Source organism: Monopterus albus, unplaced genomic scaffold (assembly GCF_001952655.1).
Source record: "Monopterus albus unplaced genomic scaffold, M_albus_1.0 scaffold4.1, whole genome shotgun sequence".
Classification (NCBI taxonomy): domain Eukaryota; kingdom Metazoa; phylum Chordata; class Actinopteri; order Synbranchiformes; family Synbranchidae; genus Monopterus; species Monopterus albus.
This window is the reverse complement of record NW_018127884.1, coordinates 5,642,486-5,652,231: the sequence shown is the minus strand read 5'-3', so window position 1 is coordinate 5,652,231 and position 9,746 is coordinate 5,642,486. Positions and strand designations below refer to the sequence as shown.

At 39.9% G+C, this 9,746-nt stretch overlaps 2 protein-coding genes across 8 annotated transcripts in view; both read left to right on the top strand.

Annotated features, from left to right (window-relative positions):
* The window catches only part of tead1b (TEA domain family member 1b), a 53,613-nt gene extending 50,923 nt beyond the window's left edge, over positions 1-2,690 (top strand). For all 7 annotated transcript variants that reach the window (XM_020606087.1, XM_020606069.1, XM_020606052.1 and 4 more), the window contains one exon: positions 997-2,690. In XM_020606087.1, the coding sequence (XP_020461743.1) occupies positions 997-1,110 (114 nt within the window). In that variant the 3' untranslated portion in view covers positions 1,111-2,690. The remainder of the gene's footprint in view (positions 1-996) is intronic.
* A 3,665-nt stretch (positions 2,691-6,355) lies between these two features.
* On the top strand, positions 6,356-8,100 carry rassf10b (Ras association domain family member 10b). The gene has a single exon (XM_020608999.1). The coding sequence runs from the start codon at positions 6,553-6,555 to the stop codon at positions 7,858-7,860; it is 1,308 nt and encodes a 435-aa protein (XP_020464655.1). The 5' UTR covers positions 6,356-6,552; the 3' UTR covers positions 7,861-8,100.
* The last annotated feature ends 1,646 nt before the right edge of the window (positions 8,101-9,746 follow it).

The following is a 9,746-nucleotide window of genomic DNA, read 5'->3' as shown; positions in this document are numbered from 1 at the left end:
AAATGATTTATCGTGCAGCCCTAGTTTCTACTACAGAAAATACAATTACCACAAAACACTTGAGACCGTTTTTTATTTTCATGAGATTTACTTTCTGATTGTGATTAAATAAAATAACAGGAACCTGTGCAAATTGGAAAACTTATCACAGCACTGCCATCATTCCCACTGAATATAATGGCTGAAGGTCTGTAGCCTACTAGATAACATATGGTGGTTTTTAGCCTTTGTGGTGGAGCAATCCTCTGTTAGGATGAAACGATTACACAACCCCTGTGCAGAACGCTTTAAACTGGCTACTGTCTGTGGATTCATCCTGTCCTCTCTGCTGGACATATTTCTGCTCTTTTGTGGAGAAGCTGATGTTCTCAACCTCAAGTCCACAAGGATTCAACTCGTAGACGTCGCATGCCATGCCAGTTTCAACACTATTTATTTGGTAAAAATTTAAATTTGCCTTAAAATTCTGGCTAAGAACATAAGGAACATAAACACATTCATCGTCAACATATAGTACAGCACGCCCCAAACATACACTGCTCAACTGACACTGAGCACGTCACCCCCGGATCCATTTTTTAAGCTTTACACTTCACTGAATGCTCCAGAAGCTAATCTCCACAGACAGCTGTTTAAATCACTCAAGACTGTCCTGTTGACAGACCTGAGCTCACGTTTTGCTTTCAGCATGAATTCCCAGTAAATCCGTAGCAGATCAAAACGACGCTGGCGGATCTTCTAACTATATGTTGTATTGTTCACTGGCCGTTTATAAGACTGACTGAAAGCTGCACTGGACATTTCATCTGTGCCAACTAAGTTTCACTGAGTTACTGGCATGATTAAGGGTGTGTCCACATCCATTTATGACTAACTGCAGTTTTTTGGTTCTGCACCTGTGTTTATTGTTTTGGAAACAAGGCAACTCCTTTTTCTCCACTTCTTTTTAAACAGATCACACTACTTCTGTACTAATAAGCGGCTTTTCTCTTGCAGGTGGTGACGAACAGGGACACCCAGGAGACACTGCTATGTATGGCGTGTGTGTTTGAAGTTTCAAACAGTGAGCATGGTGCCCAGCATCACATCTACAGGCTGGTAAAGGAATGAGACGCTCTGAGCTCCATCCCCCCACCCAACCCCCTTCTTTTCATAGACTTACCAACCTCAAAACAAGTGGCAGTGCCTCTACCTGGTCATGGTATTGGGTGATGTCAGTTGTTCGAAATTGTTTTAATATAAAATGTTTGTTATTTGACTGCAGCAGTGAATTGCGGTACACTTGTTTTATGTTTAAATACGGGAATTCTTGTTTTAAATGTCAAGTTGGTCTCAGTTGGGTATACGTGTGGACGGTCTTAAAGAATTTACTAGATTCATTTGGTAAATGGAAATGTGTGTTGTCTTCTGCTTTGTTATGTACACCAAGGAAAAAAAAACTTTTGCTGACCTTTTCTACCAGCAGCCTGATGTTGTTTGTGTTTTGTATGTCTGTAGTTCATAACTGGCAGATACATACTGTAGGTATACAGGCATGCACCGATGCGTCAATAGATTTTCCAAAGAAACAAAACTAACACTACATACACAGTATCTGAAAGCAAGTGGTTGTGAAAATAGCAAAAATACTATATCTAAAAAAAAAAAAAAAGTAAATAAAAATCAGCTTTCGGTGGTATATTTATCCCTGTTGAAGCACTCCAAGTCTTAGACACTAACAGAAAAGAATGCACTGTGAAAATACTACAAACATTTTGCCTGTATCTGCTCCATAAATGTAGGATGTCTTACCACCTAGTCAGCATTTCTGTGCTGCAAACGAGTCCTTCCTCTGACAACAGATAAGAGAATTTTTAGGTTCGTTTACGCAGGTGAAAGTAGTGCTAAATTTACCCTAACCGGACTCATCTTGTCCAAAAGCACTTTTTTCCCCTTCCTGATTTGCCTTAGTGATGTTTACATTCTTCAGATCTGTGGTTTTAGAATGGCGGTTTAAAAAAAAAAAAAAACTCATAACTACAAATGACTCGACAGCAGGCCTTGCTAAGTATGCTGCGGCTTCACCCCCTGAAAGACTCAGAATATCTTTGCCCTCTGGGATCACGGTGCAATGACTCCAAGCCAGAGTGTTGCTGCCTTCATGTTCACACTATGTTCACATGTTTTGCTGTGGCCTACACCAGCCTGAGCCTTGAACATGTTATAGTTCGGTGTGAACTCCAAAAGATACCACTAAAACTGTGATCTCTGTGCAGCAGGAGTCAATGTTTGCGTTGTATAAGAAGCTCACAATACAATCTGCCAAAGTGTACAGTGCCTTAGAATATTCTAACATTACTCTTTGCTTTAAGTCTAAAATCACTTCTGTGGATGAGACAGGCAAACATAGCTCGCTGGTATATTATGTTCCTTGTAATTGGTACATTCCTCCAAATACAGTTTTTATTGATTTTTGAGAGGCAGTACACTTATGTTAAACACATTTTCAAATTTAGACTCAGTTACGATACAGGTTATATATTTTTTGTAACTCTGAAATATGTTCCTAAACTAGACTTTTTCTAAGAGCAAACTATAAACACAGACTGCCTTTCCTGTTGTAGAAGACCAAAAATACAGAGAAACAGTCCATCTTTTGTCATGTCCTGCATGGTAGCAAGGAAGTGCCTTTGGTTCGAAATGTCCAGCTTCAAAAAAAAAAATAAATAAAAATCTAAGTCAAAATTAAATGTTGCTAGACCAAAAAGGAGACTTAAGTGAAACCAATCACCACATTGCCTTTTTAAAGGATTGTAACAACATCAGGGGAAAGCTGATTACTGATAATATACAAATGATATACATTTTTATTATGTTGTAAATTGAAGAAAACCTGAAAGACCTGCTGATAACGTACAGCCTCTGACTGCACGCAGGTGTCAACTTAAACACACTGCAGCTGTCTGCTTCGTGCACACTTGCAGGTTCAAGTGTTTTATTTTATTTTTTTTTTAAAGGTTTCCTCTTCCCTGCGACCACACGTTCGCTCAATGTGAAAACCACAGAAAACAGATTCTCCTAAAGATGACGCACACACAGCTGTGATGTCGACGAGGCAACGACTGACATCGGTGTTTATCAATTATCTTTCAGAATGAAAAGTGAAGGCGTTTTTAATAAAAAGTCTACAGAACCAATTTAAAAGAAAATTTAGAACCGTTTTGTGGCTAAATCCATTTCCTAAACCTGTTTTAATTTTTTTACAACAGCTACTGTGGACGAGGCCATTTGAGGTTAATACTTTTCACTGCAAGCATTTACCATTTCTTAAATAGAAATATAATCATCTAAAGTATTTTAATCGAAGAAGCTCTAAGTGTGTCTGGTGGATGCAGATAAAGTTCAGTCATTCAGTATTTTTGCCACAGTCCTGTGGACACTGTGGGCTTCTCTTATGTTTACCCTGTGTATCTGTTCACATTTATTGATTACTTAGTGAGATGTTCCTGTTTTCTTATTGTACTTGTTGTACCTGGTTCTGTGATGGCGTTTGTATATTGCAAGCCCAATAAGATGGTAATGTTACTGCTGCACTGCTGGTACATTTTAACATTTCAACACAGACACACACAAAAACAGCAGGACTGATGTCTTCAATGACATGAATGTCTGGTGGACCGTTTGCTGAGAAAATGGACACATAAATCAGCTAAGTCAAGGAATTGTGCAAGAAACAGCAGTTTAGCTCTTGTAATTTTGTCAAAGCGTAGGTACTGGTACCTTTTATGTTTTATGACCATGTTCAGACAGTGGCTTTAAAGTGATTCTTCACATAACTCACATATAGTTGTCATACACACATTTGGGTTTGTGTGCAGATCTCTTTTTTTGTAAGAAGGTGCTTTATACAACCTTTGCTTTTCTTGGTACAGATGTGACATCCTTCCACAACAGGAGAGAAAAGCAGCTCTGCTATGTTTCTGTGTTCTGCATATGGTCTTGTCTTTGATCTGTAACATTATGATGCTTTCTTGATAATAGTAGATATTTTGTAGCTTTCTGGATACTTTGTATGTATGCAATATTGACAAATAAATCTGAAAAATGTTGCCTCCTTTTTTCTTGTCACTTCACTAAAACATTATTAAATGTGTTGAAGCAGTAAGCTCAGTAGCATTTTCAGACACTGTATGGATGTGTACCTGTAGCCTGGGCTGAAGCGCCATCAGGTCAACTGCAAAAACCTCAGATCAACAGCAGATGGAGCCTGGTATTTGCTTTATTTTTAACTGTTAGTGTCCCTATTGGACATGCACGGGAACGTATTTTAATGTCGACCACTGTAGTAACAGAAGTCGTCACCAGAGGGCGACACCGTCACATTAAAAGCAAATACATTGACGTTTTCTTCCTTGTGCGTTTATGATGCAGGCACCAGTGGTGGAAGAAGTTCTCAGAGCCTTTTGTTCACTACAAGTACAACTTCTGGATTTAAATTTGTTAGTAAAAGTACAACTGTATCTATAAGCTAAATGTACTTAAAGTATCAGATTTAAACACTTATTATGCAGAAAAATGGTCCCTGCCAGTATTTTACTGTTATGATTAACATGCATGGTCTTTTCTTACAGTTGTAGAAGACTGTGCTATTTTAACATTTATATTCTGCTGTAACTGCCCTGTTTTCAGTTTTGACTTTTTTTTTCAGCCAATCCAATTTAAAAAGTCAAATTGGGAGATTTCAAATTGCACTTTGCAAATTGATTGGTCTTTGCAGTCAATGCATATATAACATGTGGGGCGGGGGATGGAAAGTAACTACATTTACTTAAGTCCAAATCTGAGGCTTGATCAGTACTTTACTGTAATTTTGGCTACTTCACTACATTTCACTTTAGTTACTCTTCAGAACCAGATTAATACAAACATTACAGGATAATCATAAGACTTCATTGATCTCAGATGGAAAATTTACAAGCTACCCAGCAGTAATTCAAATTATAATCATAAAACTAGCTCCCCCGTTACCAGCTTCATTACAGTGATGGACACAGCAACAGATCAGTAATAATAACAATATTATGATATACATTGTTAAATACACAGCTTTACTTTAATGATCTGAGTACTTCTTTCACCACTGGTAAAAGTATCATTCTGTGTTTCAAAGCCTTTTTTTTGGTGGTGCATAAATGAACCAAAGCGCTCCAAAATCTGATGTCATTTTAATGCACCAGAGTGATACATTTAATTTTTCAAAGCTCAGTGGTCATGACTCTGATGAACATCCAATATTTTAGATTTAGACAGTATCAAACCCAAATCAGAAACTTAATGCATTAAATTAATACTCAGCCTTACGTTGTAGCCACACAGTGTCCCCACTACAAACATCTAATTCACATTCCACCTTGGGCATCTGAAGGCGACACTGACACTGGAGTCTGAGTCCTCTCATATCAAACAAAAGCAAAGTGTCTGACTATTCAGATCACTGAACACAAAAAGTGTAATTCAGCTAAAGCAGAGGTCACCACTGCTCCACTCGTATTTCTGAATTGGCTAGATTATGTTACCTTGTATCTCTGCCACGATGCACAAAGTGCATCAACTAAATCCTCTGCAGTAAATGATTTTTTTTTCAGACTGGATATATCTTTCTTTCTTTCATATACACATACATACATATACGTTTTATCATTTGAAAGTGGCACTTGATACATTTACAACCTGTTACGGCACCAGATAAGAAGGGTGAGTATTTTCAGGTGGTGACTACAGTTGCTATGAGAAATCTCTCTGCACCCAGAAACTGGCAAATCCAACTGTAAGGGTCATGTTCGACATTTTAATCAAAAAAGGATAATTAAAATTTACTGTATTTATTGCATTTTATTCACTGTAACAATTTACTAGATTTTATTTTTATTCTGGTACCAATTTCTTTTGTTTTATTTTTAGAGGTGCGATATAAAAGTAAATTGTTAAGATTATTGTGTCTATAATGCTACCCTGTTAAAAGTTCTGTATTGACAGCACCTTTGCCATCTGTGGCAAATTAAGTTTCCACTCAGTTAAATTTGAAAGAATAAGTCAAAATAAATCATTTGTCTTAAATAAGTTTGAACAATGCAGCATCAAGGGACATTTACTACATAAGTCTTAACATTTAATCAAAGACTGGTGGGTGCACTGACCATCATGACCCAATAAACCTCCAAGGCCACAGAAAATAGTGAAGCATCTGATGATCAATGCTTTGCAGAAATCATTCTGGCTCCAGCTAGTGGTTCATCAACGCTAAAAAAAAATCCTTTACTGACACTTGCTGGTGGCAGTCATGTGAGGGCGCAACACAAACGCAGCCGGAGTGTTTCTTTGATTTGGCCTCGGGAAAGTGCACAGGACGATACATGGAGCTCCAAACGTCCAGCCCCATCTGCCACTTCTCTGATATATGTGGGGCGCAGCGGGCATGCACACAGGGGGGAGGTAGCTTTTCTGCAGATACACGGATTTAAACCCTTTTATCTGTTTAGAAAACCAAAATACAGTTTTAAACAGAAATCCACAATGGAGTCGGAGGAGCTCAAGATATCGGTGTGGGTCTACCGAGAAGAAAAACTCGTCCTTGGTTTGTCAAAACGCACAACCTGTGCTGATGTTGTCAAAGTGCTTCTGGAAGACCAAAACTCTAAGCACAGCTTTTCCACGGCACAGTCTTATTGCATCGTGGAGAAATGGAGAGGCTTCGAGAGGATTTTGCCGAAGAAAACAAAGATTTTGCGGCTTTGGGTCGCGTGGGGAGAAGAGCAGACAAACGTGAAGTTTGTGCTGGTGAAAAGTGAAGCGTCTCTGGCGAACCACGGAGCACGGAGCGCAGAGGCGCGTGTGGTGCTCAGTAAACAGAGCCCCTGTATTTCCAAAGGCGCAGTACGGTCTTCCGAGGCGGACATCTCACCAGAAAAACAGCGTCGGATTGTGAGGAAAGCTTTCAGAAAGTTGGAGAAGATCAATAGGAAGAGGGCGCAGGCGGCGCACAGACACGCGTCCTCTGCCGAGAAGATGGAAACTTTGGTTCATCTTGTGGTTTCTCGTGACCATACAATCCGCCAGCAGATCGAGAGGATTACAGAGTTGGACGCAGAGATCGAAAGGTACGAGGCAAAAGTGCATTTTGACAGAATTAAAAGGCACGGGATTAATTATGTTCAGGACACGTATTTGGTGGATGCCACTGCTGCTTCCAACCGAGAGGCAGACCAACTGTGTTCAACAGAAACTCTTGCCAAGTTTGAAGAGTATGTCCAGCAGTGTGAGGAGGTGATTAGACTACAAGAGGAGCTGTGGGAGCAGGAAGCTCTTATAGACATCATCACAATGCAGCTCCAAGAGGAGCTGAACCACCGCTGGATGCAGCGGAGGAAAGAGGAGCTGCAGAGCAGAGAGACGGAGCCTTCCAGCATCCAGGCAGAAACATCAGAAAACGAGCTGCTTATAGAAGAAGAAAGGCTCAAAACGCAGCTAAATGTGAGTTTATACATCGGTCTGCGCCTCGACACGGATTTAGAAGCTATTAACAGCGATTTAGAGCTGAGCCAAGAGATTTGCGTGGCGAGGGAGAAGGAGATGAGAGATTTGCTGGAGAAATTGAACACTATGGACATGGAGGAGGGGACAGCCCTTGGGGAGACATGTTGTCAGGGCACGGATAATAAAACAAGGATGTTGAGCAGTTTGGAGGGGAAATGCGAGTGGGTGGAGCAGGCCAGAGGTCTGTCAAAAGCTCACAGTGTGAACGACGACGACTCAGACACTGGCTTAAGCTCTATGCACAGTCAGGACTCAGACAATCATCCTGTGTGGGAGTCACTGGTTTAGGATTTTACCAGTACGGTCGCTTATCTGACTGTTCGTTCCCCACTTAGAAAAAAATGGACTTCTACAGTCTCAGGGATCCTAGTTACTCTGAAGTACATGAAAATTCACTAATATTTTCACACAAGTGGTAGTGAATTTCTCTTACACCATTTCTTTTATTCTTTGCATGGGGTCCATAATAATGTCCATATATTCCATGATATTTTTAACTTTTTGATGGGGTAATAAATGATTCTCATGAAAATAAATATTGGCTGTGAACCTTGAGTTCATTCGTGTCCCTCTTCTCTTTGAAATGACCAAAACAAATTGCATGATATGAAAAGAGATGTGTGGCTGCAGGGTTCATGTTAAGAGATGCCACTAGAACATATGAAATATGCTCAAAATCTAAGCAGAAATTAACATAGATCATTTCCACACTTCTGCCATGCTAATACAGCACACAGCTCAGAGACCGACAGCAGGGTGACAGTCAAAGGTCTTTGGGATTATTCTGCAGACATCTCTGTTTTCACTGTGACCCAGACACCAAGAAACCAAAGACAGTGAAAGAAAATCTCTCTACTGTGAAGTCATAATAATGTCTGAAGTCAAAACAGAAGGTCTCTGCATCCTGGATGACTCACTAAGCAGAAAGGACCTCTCTCACTAAATATAAGTGGCATTTCATGCACAGACATGAACATCTTACATGCTTTGTACCTAATGTGGTGGTCTTAACACAAACGCCTCTGTACAATCATAGCCTCAGGTACTGGGAGAGAAGACACCAGAACAATGCATCATTAAAGACTTCACCAAATCTAGGCCACGCTTTTGTAATTATTGCTACTGCGCAGTCCAGTGCACTCCGTCAGAAAGTTGTTTTTTTTAAATACTCATTATCTTACACATACTTAAGGTTTTTAGATATTTGCTCAAATTTTATAGAAACTTCAAAACAAGTGTAAATTACACGTAGTAACAGCCATGTGTGGTCAGAATAGTTCAGAGTAATTTCAACTTTGTACAATGATATGACAAACTCTTCTTTTATGCTGCTAAATCACCGCCTACAACACAAACACCACTGCCAACAGATGACAAAGCTCAGAGCTTAACTTGTATCTGTGAAACATCATCCAAGGTCTTTTGCATCGACACTTAGTTTCTGTTTATAAACAGTACAGTACATGGTCCTCTGCAGCCCGACCATCATGAGTTAAGAAAACACAGCATTAGAAACTAAACAGCATTAGAAACAGTCTTGTTTTGTCACCTGATAAACCCGCCCTATAACTGAATACACAAAAGTATACATTACTACCCGTGTCCCCAGAGTCATACACCTGCGTAATACATGGATTGAATGGCAAAAAAAAAAAAATCACTTGAGAGGCAGCGAGACATCAGCTGCACTAATAGTTTGCATCCTTCTTACATATTACAGTCTTAAACTATGGATGGATTGTGTGTCCACAAGACTTAAATGTTCATGACAAACAGCCCAGATGGAAAACCTTTGCTGAGAACAGAGAGCAGCTTGTGACAGTGCTCCATGCTGCTCACTTAAACTAATACACCTACAGCTGCTGTGTGATCTGCCTGTGTGCACCAAGTTGTTATGTCCTGCTTTGCAGCAGAACTCTTGGTCTTTACAAAAAGACGAAGACATTATTTCACAAATGAAATAAACACAAATGACAGATTTCTTGCAGTTGTACCACATAGTACTGTGGGCTTGTTTGCCCCAAAAGCCACCTTAAGTGTCTTTGTTGTTTGAATTTAGGGCAGCATCATTGTCAGACAAGGGGAAGTACTGTATTACATGCTCTGTAAATGGCAGCCTTCCCGCCTCTTGACACACACTCGTGTGCTCGACTCAGTGGCTCCTGACCTGATAG